The sequence below is a fragment of the Thalassophryne amazonica genome, chromosome 23 (genome assembly GCF_902500255.1).
Source record: "Thalassophryne amazonica chromosome 23, fThaAma1.1, whole genome shotgun sequence".
Lineage (NCBI taxonomy): Eukaryota > Metazoa > Chordata > Actinopteri > Batrachoidiformes > Batrachoididae > Thalassophryne > Thalassophryne amazonica.
This window is the reverse complement of record NC_047125.1, coordinates 25407871-25427740: the sequence shown is the minus strand read 5'-3', so window position 1 is coordinate 25427740 and position 19870 is coordinate 25407871. Positions and strand designations below refer to the sequence as shown.

General features: G+C 39.5%; 1 protein-coding gene across 1 annotated transcript in view; it reads right to left on the bottom strand.

Moving 5' to 3' along the window:
* The window catches only part of LOC117505417 (neurexin-2-like), a 342446-nt gene that overhangs the window by 158016 nt on the left and 164560 nt on the right, over positions 1-19870 (bottom strand). The window contains exon 3 of the mRNA XM_034165061.1: positions 10962-10991. Within this exon, the coding sequence (XP_034020952.1) occupies positions 10962-10991 (30 nt within the window). The remainder of the gene's footprint in view (positions 1-10961; positions 10992-19870) is intronic.

The following is a 19870-nucleotide window of genomic DNA, read 5'->3' as shown; positions in this document are numbered from 1 at the left end:
TTAGGATGAGTGTTGATGAGCGTCTGTGATAGGCTGCCATCGGGCCCAGGCTGAAGCATGTAGGGCCAAGAGTTGCATCAATGAGTCCTAACATTTTATGTAAAAAGCCAATAATTTTGTCACGGTTTCTTCTGGCATTTTCCAAAATGGCTACCTTTACTGATGATGATCTATTCTACCTCTTTTATCTGAATCCTGTAATCCTGACTGCTGGCTCAAACAAACCAGGTAAATTTGTACACCTGGGTTCAATTTCAGCTCACGCTGCAATTCTGTGTCCTTGGACAAGATATTTCATCTGCATCATCTAAGTGCACCCAGCTATAGATTGGTACCAGCCCTGGCTGGGCAAGTCACCTGTGATGGACTGGCATTCCATCCAGTGGAAGAGTCTCATCCTGTTCAACATCAACTGGGTCCAACATAGGACTTGGAGAGTCAGCGATCAGGATCAAAGTCTCTGATCAAAGATGAAAGGTCAGCAGTCACAATCAAAGATCAGGACAGAATATCAGTAACCACGATACATGATCGGCAATCAGGACCAACAATGAGTGACTGGGACCAAATATTAAAAGTCAGGCAGATAAAATTCTAAATTCAGGAATTTGGGAATAAAATTCATTGTTCAGGATCAAAGATGAGAGATCAGGATCTGGATCACAGGTGCTCAATCAGATGCCATGAATGTCTACCCTGAGGTGTACTTTGGCCCAGATAATAACTTAGATCTGGTGGATAAGGATGCAGTTGGATAGGATGGGAATTTGGTTTGCCTCATAACGTAAAAAGGTGAATCCTGTATTTATTCATCATTCTAAAGCCTGAGAACGTGTTAACATTTCCGCCATATTGTTGGGTCTTCTCCGAAATCGGTTTGAACACCTCTCTGACAGGAGTATTTCTGATGGTTCTAATTGCATCCTCTGACTAGTTTGCCCAATGGTGTGCCCCTGGCTGGGGACAATTGTATTTGTATATTCTCCTTGGATTGACATGAAACCCGCCTAAAAGCATCTCAGACCACGGTCACGCGGATGATTCTGAGTTATACATTTCATTTAAGCTACTCAGTCTTGCAACAAACATAACCATTCTATTTAATTTGTGTTGCCGAAAATTGGATGGCGTACTTTATTTGGCAACTAAAGTTCTTACTTGTGTTCAAACAAGCTTTGTCCTTCATGTGATTGAAAACATTGATTGTTTTTCATCCTTTCATTAAAACAACTGTCAGAAATCTTATTGCATTTCAAAAGGCTTTCAGTTTAATCTCATAGTATTTATTACTTTATTTCTACTGAGACCATCATGTGCCTCATTAACTGAAATGTTTCTACAGGTATCTGTGTTATCTTGACAAGATTATTGAAATTTATTATTGCAATAGCAGCAATAACCAGGAATCAAACCCAGGTCTGCATATTGGTTATCGAACCCCTACCCTACTGAGATGCTTTCTGTGAAAAGTTGTACATTTTTTAAAAGGTTTCCTCACACATCGTGCTTTACTGCACCCAAAGTGAGGCATAAATGTCATAAATGTTCCTATTTGGCTTGCTCAGGTGTTGCGTCCTGCCAATCCATGAGAGCAAAACTTGGGGTCTTGAGCCAATTATGTTGTGTCCATGTCAGGAGCGGCCCAGTGGATTTGGTTGCAAAATCAGTTATTTATACTCGCGGCTCATCTCAAGTGAACCAATCGTTGAGTGGGTGGAACCTTTCAACCGCATTGACAGTATTTAATTCACGCAGTGTGTGTCATGTATCGCAAGTTGGCATCTGTATTGTGTTGATCATCATCTTGCGGGTGTTTGTTGACTTGGAGCTTGTGACAGCTTCCACAACAGTGCTGTAAACAGCTGAAGAATTAATTAATGATCCACAGTGACAGTGTGCCAGTGAGTGGAACAGATATAGAGCTATTCATCAGCCAGAAAGTGTCAAACATTTCTTACTATGGGTATCGCTATAGTCTCTCCAAAAACGGGTTTGGAATGGAAGATATTTGCTCTAATCCCTTTTGCGCTCTGCTATGTGAAATGTTCAGCAAACATAAATTAGAAAATTTTCAGAAATTTTAGTACTTATACTGTTTGAGGAACACCAACGCCACAAACTACTCTCAGAATAAACGGAGATGCCCATCCTGAACCTAAAGTAGATCACCTTATTGGTGATGCTCATTGCTGGAATCCCTATCATGAAACTGCTGACAGTCTACAACTCCCTGGATGGCACGCCAGTCCATTGCAGGTTACTTGCACAACCTTAACCCGTAGCAAGTCCACAACTGGATGGACTGGGACAATGTCCTGTACAAGGATGGAGAATCAAACCCAGGTGTATGTATTGGTAGCCCGACGACTGTCCCACTGGGCTATAGCTTCTTCACATGCGTGGAATCAGTGTTGGGCAAAGGTTAGCTTCAATAAACGCTACTAAGCTAACTGAAAAATTAGCTTTTATAACGCTAAACCGATAAACCACCAAAAATTTAGTGGAAGCTTCAGCTAACCGCTACCTTTCAGTATTTTCTCTGGTACACTCTCAGCTACTGACAAGCAATTTTGAGTTTCAGCACTGCCAGTGCTTCTGATTAGAATCAAAGATGATCACAAACTCAACACAACCAACGAGCCAGCGTGTCAGTCTTTGTGCACCCTGCTCACTGCTGTAAGAAAGCGTCATTTTCCCTTTACAGCATACAGCAGTCCAGCCATGAGGCCGAAGTCCTCAAAAGGAAATCAGGTTTGACTTATGGTTTTGATTTATAAACCAAATTATTCCGGATAGTTTAATTACATTAATGTCAAGTATGTCATTTGTACAAAGTCAAAATATAACACACATCTTATTTTTAAAATAATGTACTAATTCTGAAGTTTTGAACATTAACACACACAGATGCCAAAATGCATTATGGGTAAACTGAGCTTCCACTCATCACTGATTGGTTGATTCATTATATGTAAAAACCAACACACAAGTTAACGTGTGTGTTGGGTTTTACAAATAAATGTGTATTTGTAAAATATGTAATTTTTTCATTCGTTAAAAAAAAAAAAGCATTTGCAAAACTGAAAATTCTGTTTAAGTTGTGATTCATCACCAACCGTGTGAGATAACCAGGCCTCATTCACACTGCCATCCAGTAGATGGGTCAAAACTGAAATATATAGCATTTGAGATTAGCTCCAGATCAGGATGAGGATCCCTTTAAATTTCCCTTCAGAATCTCCAGAAATATCACCACTAAAACAGCAAGGGAACAAATCTCCCGGGGCTTTGTTAATTTGATTCCCTGCACGCATCATGCCATCCTCCTCCAAAGATAAGGTGGTTTCGGCAGCAGGAGTACATTTGAATAGAAACCCAATGGTCTGTGGGTAAAACAATTTGTAATCTCAAACCCAAAGGATGAGAAATGTTCCCAATTTAGGTCTATTAACTGACACTATTATTAGACAGAGTGATTTTAATTTATTTAATGAGTTTAAGGCTGAAAGAATTTCTTAGCCATTCATCCCAGATTTGACTTCAGGTGCAAGATATGCATATTTATTATTTAAAAAAAAACACAAGTTTCCAGATTTATAAAAACAAATGATACATTGATAAATAGGTAACTTAAATATCTACTTACATTACTTGTGCCATACTAGTCATGATATTTAACCTTGTGTGTGAGAAGCACTGTGTGGAATATAAGACCTCTATTTTGAAAACCCTGGACTCGTACCCACAAAGAAGCCAAAGGCTAAAAAATAGCTCCTAGTCACATTATTCTAAGAAAAAGGTTAGAATTCCTCAAATTCTTAGACATTTCTTAGAATTTTCCCTTGGTAAGATGAAAGTTGTCCACAAAGGACCTTAGGCCTTAAGAGAGCTCCGACGGTACCAAACTGGTAAGAGGAGGATGTTTTAAGAATCTTAAATACTCTTAATGTATTTATAAATTCTTTTGGTTCCTGTTATGACATACACACTGTTATTATTATTGGTGTTATTATTTTCTTTTCTTTATTATTACTTTTATTTTGTCATTTGATTTTTAAATGGACCACAATGGAAATAAGTATTTTCACTTTCTTGTCATGCATGTATTTTTAATCCATTTAGTTATATTATGTACTCACAATGAACGTACTAAATAAACTCACATGTGCATAGGCACGCTTTTAATATACAGATAATCGGCATGTGAATGAGGTATGTTTAAACATTTCAAGCTGTGTAACTTGATTTAATTTTGCTGAGTTTCATCATCATGACATTAAGTTATCTTCATGATTATACATCTTAATGCAGTTCATCTTAAATGACTGGTTGATTTTACTGTCCATTCATGACTAGGAGGGCGGAGCATGTTTGGTTTTTTATTTCTCCTTCCCATTTCCGTAACGACCAATCATAGCTCTGAGAGGACTGTGTCATACCTAGCAACGGGGTCAACCCTGCCTCCTGACAAAGATATGAGTTTCTGTCGCCTCCTTGCTCAGACTTGCTCTCAGACACCTGCTGGCTCACTTTTAGTTTGAGTCCTTGTGAGGAAATTTTAGGCTAAGTTAGGAGCTCTTTGAGAGGACTTTGAGTTGCTTCGTGGATATGGGCCCTGGTGTTTATAAGAGCTGAAATGCTGAATAACTTACCGCCGAAGAGGGTAAATCTAATGGCACATTTTGAAATGGTGATGGAATGAGGCCCCATTTAGGATCTCATGTGATATCTTCCTTTTGTTACGGGATCCGGGAAATGTTTTGAAACAAAGGTCTCAGTGTTCCAAAGAGTGTTTCAAGTATGCCATCACAAATTTGCAGTATTGATAAGTTTACACATTCTGTCCAACCTTTACCTCAGTTTTCCCTTTCCCGTTTGATGGTACATTTCATTCTCTATTTGCCCACACTGACATCATGTTTCTCCCCACAGCTGCTAGCTTGCTAGCTGACGTTCATGTGAAGGCAGCTGCTGACATTTTTGAGCCATGTTTGATGGCCTGGCATGAAATAAGCCTTGAACTATTGAGAAGCTCAATCACTTGATCAAGTTTTTTTTTTTTTTTTTTTTTTTTTTTTTTTTTTACTGAGTTAAACAGAGACCGACGTGATTTGCTTGCATTAATTTTCATGCACATCACAGGAATGCCTTGCAGGTTGAGGGGGCTGAATAGTTTTGATTGCAACTGTAGGTACGGCTATGCATGTGTGGGAGAATGTTGTAATGACCTGCCTGTTTCAAAACTGCCTCTCCACAAAGACGGGACTTCAAAGGCACATTTTTCATTTTCAGCCATAAGTAGACGAAGGGCTTTTTGTGTGTGTGTGGCCTACAGGTACTCAAGTCCCAGCAGTTCTTTTCTTTAGTGAGTCCAGACATCAGTGTCATAACTTGCTTCGGTTAAAGGAAGAAAACTAATTCTGACTTCTGCTGGGCATGTTGCAGTAGATAGCTCAATGGGGTATTGGTTTTACGCTACCAATATGTTGATCTGGGCTTGAGTCTGTTTGTGTCCTTGGACAAGAAACTTTATTTGCATTGTCCCAGTTCACCTAGCTGCCAGGTTTGGCTGGAGAAGCAATGTGATGGTCTGGCATCCCATAGAGGGGAAGTCCAACTCTTGATTCATCCTACAGTATGTGAAGATAACATCAGCACCAATGGACCTCCTATACCTGGATGCACATGTACACATTTGCAAGACCAGGTATAGTGTAACTCAGACCTTACATTTAAATTGTAGTGACCATGTTGGAACATCATGTCTCTCTTTAGCCCATGTTTCTGTGGTGCTGAAGGGGCAGTATGCGCCAAAGGTTGAGCAGTATCTTGCTGAAGGACTCTTCAACACTTAGGTGCAATCACACTGGCCAGCAGATGGTGCTGCGCAGTAAGTAAACCTCACTCACTGATGTTGTGGACTCCTTGGAGCAGTTTGAGGCCCATTGATGGACACAATGAAGGTCATGCAAGCATCCAACCTGTGAACTATTTGGGTTATGGAAAACCCAATTTACCAACAGACTCTGAGTTGGGGGCAGTCTTTTTGGGATCACGTCTATTTCAGAAGGCCTGTTGTTTGTGTACTTTGTAGCAAAGGTGGGATGAAGTCACCATCAAGTCACTCTCAAGTCATGAATCAGCAAGTGCCAAGTCAAGTCTCAAGACATAATGACCACCTATTGTTTGCAAGCTGACTTGAGACTTGACTTGGTACTTGCTGATTCATGACTTGAGAGTGACTTGATGGTGACTTCGTCCCACCCCTGCTTTGTCCTACTTGTGAAGATAACTTCCCATAAAAGTGACTCGATCAGTAGTAGTTGTCGGTTGTTGGCGTAGTGGGCAACCATGTTAAAACCAAATAACTCAAGACCACTACATCTTCGTGCCCATTGTAGAAGATTGGCAGAAGTCTATTGTCCAACACCGGAACATCAAACGTGTCCCTCATCTCAGTCCAACTAAAAAATCCATTCATATACATTTCATTGTCATAAAATAATCAGCAAATGTCCAAAGCGTCCTTTGCAGGCTGTTTTTTAATGCTTAGTGACATGTTCTTTTAAAATGTAGGGTATTGTTTTTCTTCCTGGCCCTGAGTGAAGCTCGCGGTTTGTCCTTCCTGTAGCTGTGAAGGACAGGCTTGGGTTGGAGAAGAGTCTGCTATTGATTTTTCTTCCTTCTCTCCGTTTCTTCGGGTCTCTCTATGATGGCTGAGGAATCGCCTGTGATCCTTAACACAGACTTCTTCCTCCTTTTAGCTTGTTGAGAACGCGACGGTCCAGTTACACAGGGCCGCGTGCTATATGGGCGCTCACACACATGTCTCGGGGAAAGCTGATGCTCAGAAAGCCCAAAACCGCCAATGAAAATCATCTAATTCGCTAACATGTCACACATCCTCGCCTTTACCAAATAGGTTTATTGATTTTTCTCCTTTTAAGATATTTTTGGCCCGTCCGTTGGGAACAAACACTGTATTAATGCTGGCTACGGGGTAATCGATACAAATGGCTGGCTCGGCATTATTTGATGAAACAAGCACAATCAGCTAAATTACTTTGAACTCTGTGAATATGGCGCTCAACCTTTAGGTTATTTACTTTGTGCTTTCAATGTGTGCGTTATTTAATGTGTGTTTTGTGAGGTTGGCCTCCAGGATATAAAGGCATAAACAAAGTAAAGTCTGAGCCATCCTGTTCGCCTAAAGTTGGCCAACAAATGGAGTTGATGTATCTACATCTACTCGAGGAAAAAACAAAAAACTTGTTTTGTCATTACTGTATTGCAGAATTTAAACTCAAGTATGCAACCTTCTCTTTTGTTTTGTTTTGTGTAATTTGGCCGAGAGTTGGAAATGTTCAAGTGGAGCTTGGAGTGTCGATGTTAAGCTTTCATAGAAGTGGTTTCATAAAATACGGCATTAACCATTTATGAATTACATTGTTTTTGTTCTAACCAATGCCTCCATTTTCAAAGCTCATAAGCAACTGAACAAAACACGTTGAGGATTATTTTTTATACAAATCTATACAAAAATCAGGCAGTTTTCTTTTGACAAATTGGGGGATTAATACATTGTAAAAAAAATAAAACAAACAGAACCCTTAAAAATTGTAATAAATCTTACAACTACTTAAACTTCAGTCTGTTATCTTGGTTGCTTTGCATAAAAGTCATGTTCTTTCAAAATTCTGCTCCAAATAGTATGAATTGTTGGCGAAATAAGTCTCCAGGCAAAATGTCTTTCTTGGTTGACCAAGACATGTTGGAGAAGACAATTGTTCCAATCATCTTCCCCAACATGTCTTTGAAATTTGCTGGATCTTTGTAGGATTGAATACAAATTTTAAGGGTTCAGGTTTTTTGAGGTCACCCTGTACGTAAATGTTTTCATGAATTCATTTAAATCAATCATTAAGAAATGCAAACAGTATGGGAGTATGTGGTAAATCTTTGATAAGTGAGCATGCAAGGAGACCAGTGAGGGAAGCCACCGATACAGCCAGACCACTCTGAAGGAATTATGGGCTTCTGTGGGTGTGACTGGTGAAATGGGGACAGGTGCCTCATATATGCATCACTAGCCACAGTTTCATGGTGGAGTGGAGCAATCAGGGCTGTAAAACAAGAAAATTGATCAAATCTAGGCTCTGGGCTCCCACGTGCCTTCCAGGAAGCCACCTTAAAATGCATATTCTGTTTGGGAACATCCTTCTCCATCCCACTCCACCATGAAGGTGTAGAACTGGTGATTTCAACAGACAAAATACGTACTATGCAGTAGGAGCCTATAACTCATTGAATGTTGTGTGGTTGTCTTGGTGGCTTCCCTCACTTGTCAGCTTCTTGTAAAGTCACTCGAGCCAGAGTTACTCAACAGTACAATACTAGTTTTATTTCTTAGTCCAAGTCTGTATTCATTGATTGGGACAAACAAAATCATGCATCCATCCCCTTAGTGGCTGTAAAAGTGACTTGTTTTTACAATAAAGTTATCTGCAGCATTTCAATTTTTGGTTTTCAAAATGTCAGTATGGAATGAATCAGTATTATTATTTTATTATTTGATGGTAGATCCTGTGGATACTCGCAGAATGTTTGCGGTCGAAAAAGCCCAATTAAACAAATTGTTTAAATTATTTTATTTTCTTATTTAGGTTATATAATTTTATAGCCTAAGCCTTGGGTTGGAGTAAAAAGTCATTGTGTCTCTGTAAAAGGTGTAAATATTTGGAATATCTGTTCTGATAACATTAAATTATCTGGTATCTTATTTGGCTTAAAAATACTATAAAAAAACAATATAATTACTTGTTATACTATGAAGAATTAGATTAACTGAGTTTTATTGGTTTTTTTGATTGTATGTTGTGCTCTATTATTTGTTCTGTTGAGAAATTTTAGTTCACTGATTAATCTGTTTGTGCTCTTTTTTTTTTTTTCCCTTTTTTGGTATTTGTTGTTATGAGTCTGTGTGTGTGTGTGTGTGTGTGTGTATATATATATATATATATATATGTAATTAATGGTAAAAGGGGTGGGTGCTTATCAGACATGGGGTCAAATACTTTGCATTGTATTTAAATAGAAATACTTTAGATTTTCGAATTACAAATACAAATACTTTGTACTTTTTCAAATACAAATACTTTCTATGAACTATAAACAACAAATCAACACAAAAACTGATAAACCAGTGACAATTAATTGTGAAAATAGCATGACCAAATACTATTGATAAGTAAAGGATTGAATGTTTTATCACAAATTCACTATTATAATATCACAGGCAATAATCAAACTATCACAATATATATTCTGTTTCCATCAATACTGCATCCTTTTGTATCCACCATATCACAAAACAATAATAAAATGTCATATCTTCTCATCTCAGCATGTTGTATTATTGTATCTCAATCACAATAATGCAGAGCTTATAGTTTTCTGGTGTGTCTCAACACGGTGTCACAGAGATTCCCAAGTTTGAAAAGTATTTAAAAAAAAAAAGGATTTGTAAAAGTATTTGGAAATAATTGGGATCGGCGATGTATTTGAAATACAAATACTTTGAATTCAAAATCAGAAAATACAAATACTCCGAAAAATGTATTTAAGTATTTTCAAATACAAATACTTTTGAATTTGGCCCCATGTCTGGTGCTTATAAGCTTTTGCTTCTGCCTGCTCTTTTTCAGACACACAAAACTGAGTTTTACAAGATTTTTTGTTAAGTATATGTGTGTCCTGAATAAACTCATTCATTAATTCACTGATAAAAACGGATTTAGCACATCCTATTATTATGTTCATAATGTCCACCTTTATTTGTCCTTCACATTAATTTTTACATATTAGAAGATTTGCAGCTTTTAAATGTGTAAATAAATAAATAAATAAAATGTCTCACATTTGTGTGAGTGCAAGGTATTTAAGTAAATAAATCAACAAGGAAGTGTTTATCATTCAATTTTAATTTAGTCAACTATCAAAGCAAATTACCGAACAATCTCTGAGAATTAAAAAGAGATTAAGCTGGTTTAAATTGAATGAATGTTACTTGTTGAATGTCATTTTGTGTATTAGGAAGTGAATTAAAAACCAAATGTAGTGGTGTTGTCGTGGTAACAATAGGAGGCGTGGCAGGTGTGGAAGGATGCACCACTGGATCAACAAACATTTGCACACAATTATGTCAAGAAATAGCATCAGTTGCTAAAGTAAAAAAAATAAAATAAAATTGGGTCTTCCAACCTCAAAAACATAAATAAATAAATAAAAATCACAAATGTAGCAATTAAACATCAGAATGTGTTCTGTAGCCCTTCAAAAGTCAGTCATTTTGCCAAACAATGAGAATGTCAGCAGAGTGGTGATGAGAAACTCTGCACATTCGACAACACGTTCAACTTGAGGTTAGTGATGGATGTCCGGACACTTTGTCTAATTTTGACCACATTTCCAATCGAATTGACTTTTTTTTTTTTTTTTAGTTTAGTTTTGTTTGGTTTTCTTCTCGTTTGTGCTTTTGAACCCAAAACAAAAAGGGATAGCAGAAAAGAGTTACCTTCAGCCCCGGGTGAGGTCGTCGGGGTCAAAGGTGGTCAGAGGTGAAGGTCCAGGACGTGAGCCGTGTCGGACAGGACGAGGGTGAAGGTCACACACGCACAAAAAAACAAAACAAAAACCCACATATATGAAAGCGGGGACATGGAGGAAATGCAGGAGGTGTAACCGAGCAACAGGAAGAGATGATCGGAGAGGAACGATGAGGGGTGGGACGCGGTGAAGGTTAAAAAGACAAGGGAGTTTCTGGGAAGAGGAATGGAGAGATGCGGATGGGAAGGCTGAAAGCAGGCGAGGAAATAGCAAGAAGCAGCGGTTTTGAGAAGGGGGGGGCAGAAAACAAAAACCGTAAACCCCCTCCCCACCCCCAGAAAAGAATGAACCCATACCTTGGCTGCTTAACGTCAGGTGCGCCAGACCTTGAAAGGGAAAGAACAGAAAAAAACAACAGAAAAAGGAAGAAAAGGAGGTCACAAAAAGGCACGGGAAGGAGAGAGAGAGAGGGGGGGGGGAGGGAGGAATAAAAAGAAAGCATTGTCACAACGTTGGACTGCAGTTTGTGACAGACATCCTGGGGCAGACTTGGATGTCAGAGTTAAAAATCAAATGTGAAAAGAAAAACGAGGAGCGAGAGAAAGGAAGATAGAGACAGAGACAGGACTGACTAGTAACAGAAAACAAGCAAACACTCCTTGGGTGAAGTGTGGGGAGCAGGGTATAGAGAAAAAAAAGCATTTTCATTTGGCGCAACCCCCCGAAGGGTATTGCTCTCACAATGCTTTTTTTCCCTTCTGGAGTACTTATGGAACACACAGAGAACTGTTTGGCAGGAAAAAAAAAAGGCTAGAACTGGATTCCCGGATTCCAACTCGGCTGCAATTGTTACAAAAATAGCAGAGAGGCAACAGACTTTGAGCAAAGCCTCAAAGCCTCCCGCAGAGACGGTCGGAAGTGAGCAAAAAAGAAATGCTAGATGTTTGTAGTAAATATTACTCAAACGGCATAACAACTGAGTAATATGGCCGCGCCGGGCCAAAAACATGAGCTCGGTACACGAACAAGTGGTGCAAATGAGATTGTGAGTGATTGGATTGAGCCTTTTGACAATTTGTGAAGAACCAAACAAGCAGGAAATACCCACAATGTCCTCAATGATGAAGCGAAATTCCCCAACAATAAAACATCTCTACTCATTTCTATAAAATTAGCGTTTGTTGATGGACACTTGATGCCGCCCTTTGGTCTTGATCATTGGCGAATCCAAACCAAAAGCAAAGACTTGTTCCAATCCGGAGGCCTAATGTACCTGCCACATTTGGTCAATATCAAAGGTGTCCTGGATAGCATGAGACCAAAACTAACACAAGAGTGGCATCACCACTCAAAATTCTTAAAGAAATACTTCTGTGAAGAGATGTGATGGACAACAATGATGGTGCCACTGGAAGACCTTTGTTCCAGTACATAATGTAACAAAGGCAATTGTGCAAGGTCTTAAGAACGTAGGATCTACTCAAAGCACCAAAGTCAAATCATAAGTCGCCTCGAAGCATTGGACACGAGTAAGACACCTTATACAAATCTATAGTAGCAAGACTGATCACAATTCTTGAAGACTTTTGTTGTGTTTTTGTACACACTACAATTCATAAACATGGCCTCCTGGTGAACATCACCTTTTAGGTATTGATATCGTCAAACACCTCTATCGAGCAACATCCTGAGTAGGTAGTTCCTTCCTAAGCATCTCTTGATCACAAAGGTGGAGGACCCAAGTGCACTCCAAAGACACCAAGTAGTAGAGACATCCTGTCAATGGCTTGGTTCAGTGGTTAGCCTCTTAGTCTCACAAGCATGCTTTGAGACAGGATGCCCTAGGACCCTCATTCTCCAACAAAGGTATCACTGCCAAACACCTCTGTCCAGCACCTTCTAAACTCTATAAGCTCTTCCCAAGAACCTCTTGATGCCAATGGCTGAACACCTTGTGACGTGAACTTCACTGTTGAGATAAGTGAACCACTCTAGCCTTCCACGGCAAGCAGATGCACTTCAATCCAGGAAGACGTTTAAGGCTAAGATCTTGCCCTTGATCCAGGAAAAGTACAAACCAAGACACTCTGACTCCTCACTCAGCTTCTCAAATGCAGCAATTGGGGCATCAGTTGAGTCCACAAAGATCATCGTGTCAACCACAAAGGGAGGTCAGTAAATCTTTCCTCCCAAATCAAATCGATGAACCCAGCGGTGTCCACAACCCTATACCCAACACCCAGTCCATGCAGGCACTGGAGAGTGGAAGAGCTACAATGCATTCTGACTATCTTCTAACAATCTTGATTGGCAACAATGTTGGCACGCAATACCTCAGCGCAAGCGGCACGCAATACCTCAGCGCAAGCGGCAGGCAATACCTCAGCGCAAGCGGCACGCAATACCTCAACACAATCAAGAGGCCAGCAGGGCGCTGGAATAGAAAAACTATCAAATCACATGACTCCTGATGACAAGCTGTTGCAGTTGTCCTCTTTACCAAATAATATCTGATTTAGGACCAGGAGAAACATGCAGGGAGAGTATTTCATTTATCTCGCCGCAGTCCGTTTTTCCAGACGGCCCTTCGCGGGGAATCCAATCATTCTCACTCTCCGTCCCTCTGTTTTTGTTCCCTCACTCATCATCCATTAAGGAGATAAGACGAAGGCTCCTGCGACAAAACAGAACGGTGCCATCGGTGCATACCAAATCATTCACATATTCGCCCGCCCTGCCAATCTCGCGTCTTTTCTCCCATCCATCTCAGCGAGGGGCGAGGCCAGGCAAGTGCACTTTGACAAATGGCCAATCAAAAAGTATATTTAAAGATATAAATGTGCATTAAACTTTTTGTAATTATCCACATTTTAACACTTTAATGGACACAGCCGCACGTCCAATATGTTAAAGGTACTTGGACAGAGAAAAAAAATGTGTATTTTTGCCTCTACACAACACAACGATGAAGCTGAAATATCCCGCAGTGTTTAAGCTTCAATTCAAGGGGTTAAACCAAAATATTGTAATAACCATTGAGGAATTACAGCCACTTCAATATATAGTGCCTTTATAGTCAAGTGAGGGAAGCCATCAAGGGAGCTAGCCAACTCAGAAAGTGGCTTTCACCTTTAATTCAGCGGTTTACCAAAATACATTTACGTTAACAAGATTTTGCAAGGCCCATAAGTAGTTGAACAAAAAATATACAGATTTTAAAACAACTCATCACTTTTACAACCAGTTTTCTTTGGATAGATGAACAAGTCCAAGTTACTAAATATGTCTTGGACTTTGTTTATGTTAATCATTAAGAAATACACACACAATGATACGATGTGGTAATTATGTCTGGAACAGGCATTTTTGGGTAGAATGAGTGAGGGAAGCCAACAAGATATCCAGACAAGTCTCACAGACTTGCCAGTGTCTCTGTTTGATTGGGAAAAGCGATTTACAGTGTAACTTTTAACTGTTGCATAATTACCTTTTAGCATTTTCACTTGAAAGATTAGAAAAAAAAAATCCCCCACTTGTTGTTAAACATGAGCATTTCTTTAAATCCTGATCCTGGAGTGTCCCGTGTGGAAGTCAAACTTAAGACAATGTGTGTCCCAAGACGTCATGTGCAAAGAAGTGCATTCATGAACATGATTATCTCTTGGGTGTTGCATTCAGTGCATGTGGTCATTCAGGAAAAGACAGATTTTAAAATATTAGAAAACAGGACACTACTAAGGAGACATGTATCAGTATTAGTACTGTTTGTAATGCTACTATGGTGCATACTTGACTTGCAAAATGGCTTTTATCTGCTCCCATGGTCACTCTTCAGGAAAGGACCATGTTAGTTGTCAGCGGTGTCTTGATGGCTTCCCTCACAAATCTACTCCTTACACGGTCACTCACCATATGCAGTGCCATATTGCCCATATTTACTAACTGATTGATGAATGTGAAGTGCAAGACATGGAAATTGTTCATGTATCCATCCTTTGACTTTTTGGGGGCAGGGGTATAAAAGTCGTGATTTGAATTGGAAAAAAAAAAAACAAAACAGTATATTTAGTTTGTCAAATTATTTATGGCCTCAGAAAATGGCTGTAATTACCTGTTAACGTGGTTCATGCAATTTTTTTGTTAAACCCCTGAATCCAAGAAGAAAGTCACCTTCAGAGTTGTCTGGCTGTTTTGGTGGCTTCCCTCACTAGTCTGAGCTCTTAAAATGTATGGAAGTGGCTGGAATTCTGAAATTGTTCATGCAATATTTTAGCTGTAACTCTTGAATTAAACCTTCAAGTCGCTTTTTTCTTCTTTTTTTGTTTTTAGCTATGCTACAAGCGCACTTTGTGTTATTTCGAGTGCATTGCGAAGCTGCACAGAGCCAAAATTACAAAAAAAACAAAAAAAAAACTGTCCACACACTTTTGGACCTGACTGCAAATACTCACACTCAAGCAGCACCTCTTTCCACTCAAACAAGAAGCTCAATTGTGAAAAGTCTCCGCCTCCTTGCGCTACCTTCAGGTGGGAGTTGCCAAACTGAAGCGGCGCTGAGCTGAGAGATGCTGTGATTGGCTGGATGTGACTGAGCGGCAGATGGAGCGGGGTCATAATTCTGTCATTAAGAGGACACGTGCATACGGAGAATCTGGCCCAGCTCTTCGTCCTCTCCACATCAGCAGCTGCCTCCTGCTCTCTTCTTCTTCATCATCATCATCTGCCGCTTTCTTTTTTTTTTTTTTTCTGGTCTGCTTTCAGGACTGATGACGAACAGGTTTCTGCTCATTCCAACTAGGGATGAGAGTCACATCCTGCTGCACACTTAACCACACGGGCTTAAAGAGCCCCAAACCAAATTCAAAACTGTAGTCACGCCTGGTGGACCGCCGCTGTCCAAAATAGATTTTTGGCCACCAGACACAGATGTTTTTCTGCATCTGAATCAAAACAGACCTGAGCATGAATCAGGTGTCACTTTGAATAATCCTGACCCTGATTCTGATTGCTTTTGTTTGCTGGTCTTTGATCCTGATCCTGATAATCGTTCCTGATTCCTCATCTTAGCTCATGCCCCTAACCTTTGATCCTGATCGAAGGCATTTGATCCTACCCTGCGACCTCCTATCCTGATTGCTAACCTTTGAACCAGAACATTTTTATCTCACTTGCTGAGCTTTGATCCTGATTAACCAAAAAAATGCTCTTTTATATAAATCAAGCTTTGATCTTTAACACTGGCCTTTGAGCCCGATGATTGATCTTTGATTGTAATGACTTGTCACTGATCTGGATATTTCATGAAGGTCTTGCATTTTTATTCTGATCACTCATCTTTGATCATGTCTCATACCCGTGATCTTGACTGTTGAGTTGATCCTTGTGAGAGCCTCACCACTGGTATTTGATCCTGATTGCTGACCCTTGAACTTAAACTTGCACTTGATTATTGTGCTCTAATCCTTAACACTGAGTTGTGATCCTTGAACTGAAATGTCATCTTTAATATCAGTTGCAGAGCTTTGATCCATATTACTGAGCTTTGATTCTGGTTGCTGAGCTTTGATCATATTTGCTGTCTTCAATCATGATCTTTCATGATGATCCCATATTTTGATTGTGATTATTCATCTGTGATCATGGTCCTCACCTGTAATCCTGATCACTATTTGATCCTTATTTGTGTCCTAATTTTTGAATTCAAGTGCTGAACTTTGATCGTGATTACTGAGCATTAGTTTGTGTGCTGACCTTTGATGCTGATGACTCATTTTTGTTTATCTTAATCTTTCATCTGGATATATCAGGTTATGTTCTCATTACTGATTGTGATGTTCCAGTAAATGTTCCAGTAAATAAGATCAAAGCCATTAGGATTAAAGATCTGAATTAAGGATCAAAGTTGGGATTCATCTACTGATCCAAACCTGCATCTAAATTTCTTGTGTTTTTCCTTAGCCTATGCTTCAAACATGTCAAAATGAGTTTTATCAAGGCATCAATAAGCCTCTGGACAGCTGTGTTATCTCGAGATAATAAAATCACTTTTAATCTTAATCTTGTAATTTTTCCAAAAAATTAACTTTATTAAAAAAAAAACACAATTACCGCAAGCAAAAGTTTTAAAAGTGAATTTGTCCATAAACACGATGGAGTCATGTTAAGAATTTTTCTGAAATGACTTAAAACTGGAACTGTACCTGCATTAATGGTAAATATATGTCCACCAGGTGGAGATATTGCTCCATTTCAAGAACCTTCAGTACAGGCTGCTGTGGGATACAAACAACGACCAACCTGTTGCTTATCTAGTAGATGGATGATCATTAAGGATTCAAGGATTTGTTATTGTCATACCAAATATGCTTCCACATAACATGATACAAAGTTAGGTTTCAGAAAGTCCTGGGGGTTAAATAAATTAAAACTAGACTAAGGAATATAAATAAATAAGAGCAAGAATAAAATAAAATGAAAAGCAACATGGCTGTAATGAGTAGCATGACCAAAATTACAGTTGTGCAAATATACTGGTCTGCAGAAGTCCAGGTGTTTACCCGTCCGAGGTAGTGTAGTTGAGGTTCATGTGCGGGAAGTTGATGTTAATGTGTTATAGTGCTCCACCAGAACTCAACAGCCTCTGGGAAGAAGTTGTTTCTCAGTCTGATGGTTCAGCACCTGATGCTCCACAGCCTCCTGACTGAAGGCAGAGGAACAAACATCATGCTTGCTGGGTGGTTGAGGTCTTTTTTGATGCCGGAGGCCCTTTTTCATGCAACTATTGGTATAAATATTTATGATGGTGGGTAGGCTGCCTCCTATGATCCTCTGTGTAGCATTCACAACCCTCTGCAGAGCCTTCTTGTCAACTGCAGAGCAGTTGCTGTACCACACAGTGAGGCAGGAGCACATAACATTCTCCACCTCGCACCGGTCAAGTCCAATGTGCCTCAGCCTCCTGAGAAAGTAAAAGCACTCGTGTTCCTTCTTGACTGGGGCTGGGTGTTGTTGTCCCAGGTGAAGTCACACCCAGATACCTGCAGGTGCTGACCGCTTCCACAGCTGCTCTAGGTCCAACTTTCCCTCTTCTGTAGAAGCCTCTCTGAAAACCTGCCAGTCTGTGCACTGAGAACAGCCCTGTGGTGTTTAAGGGCTGCATCACAGTGACTGTTGTTTGCGTTGGTTTGGTTTTTTCTCAGCACAGGTCATGGTGCCTCTCTACTCTGATTGGCTGCCACCGTGCCCTTTCCAGAATACCGACCCCATCCCCTAAAATAGCGGATTTGCATGATTCATGCTGTTGGCCATATAAGCTTAAAAATACGAAAGATAATGTGATGTTTTGACCTCTTAAACTAGGTCAAGGTTAGCCATCTTTGACCTTGTCCAAGGTCTGTGTCCCAAGAATGTCCTCTGTGAATTTGAAGACTCTGGCAGTTATAGAACTGGAGTTATGCTGAACACAGACGGATGGACAGACAGACGAATGTCTTCGCAAACAGCTGATGGCCATATTTTGGCGTGGGGTAATTTAAAAACTCATTCCAACCACACATGCCCCTAATTTTCATCATCATAGATCATTTCAAGATCATTCATTACAACAATTCCAGATATGTCCACTAGGTGGCAGCCAAATGGATAACATTTTGTTCAGGTGCTTCAAAATTGATCAAATTTAATCAAATCATCCTCGTTAGTTGCACTTTGAATTTGGAGACTAACAAGATCATTGTTTTTGTGTCGGCATGTTAAGCTGTTAACAAATGTTTCACAGGTTGTACCTACCTCGGCTTTGGAAAGCCTAGGGCCGTCCAATATCATCTCGTTCTTCATGCAGTTTAATAATTCATAATGCAAAGGGCACTCTGTTTCTTTCATCCTTTATATTAACAGTCAGTTTGCAATATTTATCAATTATCTTCTTTAATCCTGCAGCAGGGCTCTGGCTGTGTCACAAAGCTTGATGCTGCACAACAGAAATTGAACGTTTAATCCTTCTGAAAGAGGCCTCCCGCTTCTTAATAATTTAAACACGTCGAAAGACAGAGACGTCTTTAACATCAATCTATCCCTGGAAGACGGTCTGAGGTCTTACTATCCCCAAAACCCCTGACGCGTTGTCATCGAAGAGATCGCCACAATTAATTATTAAAGTACTTTAAATTCTGCCACAGTGCCTACATTACTTAAGCTGCACAAAGACACTATGAATATGCATCAGTCTCCTCGGTTTAATATTACTTACATTCAATCTGAGCCATTATCCAACATCTTTTAAGCAGCATTTTGGATTTTTTGGTTGTTTCTGTTTTTCTCGTCTCTGCCTAAATCACTCTGATTCGGAGCCCTTGAGGATCAGGTTTGAAATGTTTTGGCAGCAGCAGACCTACAGCCATGATTATGTTGTTAAACTTTATTTGTGCTGAAGTCCAGTAAAACCCAGTGATTTGTGGGTGTCAGATAGATTGTCAATTCTACACTTCAATTTTTGGTGTCAAGACTGTGAAATGTGAAAGGCAATAAGTTGTGCATGAGGCCATTAAATATATATATAAATAATGAAATACTTTGATTGTGTATTCTTGTCTTACTCATGCCATCAAACTCACAAAGACCATATTCACAACTAGAAAGGCATGTTTTCTCGATGGCAAACCTCTTGCCAGAGTCAGATTATAATGATTATAATATGAACTTTGATCCTGAGTGAAGCTTTGATCTTGGTTTCTGATTTTTGATGATTTTTTAGTTTACTTTGATTGTACAAACTTGAACACAGCAGCTCATCTTGGATCCACATTGCCGATTATAGACTCAACTTTGATTGTAATCTCAGAGATGTTATCTGAGTGTTGACTTTTATCTTGATTGCTGACTTTTGACAGCAAAGGATATCTTTTCATCCCTGAATCTGGTTGCTCAACTTGGATCCATATTGCTGATCAGCAATCTTGATTCACTGATCTCATTTGGTGAGGTGGATTTCTGAACATTGACTGTGATCAATGAATTTTGATGAATTTCCTGAACTTTGATCTTGTTTCCTGAGTTTTGGTGCTAATCATGAACTTTGATCCGGGAGGATGTTTTTTTTTTTTTATCCTAATTATTCAAATGTTTCAGATTTTATCTATTCTGACCTTTGATCCTGTTTGCTGATCTTTGATGGAAATGCTGAACTCTTAACAACAAATAATACACTTTGATCCAGCCATTTCTTTTGATCCCATATCATACACTTTGATTAGGACATTTCTTCAGA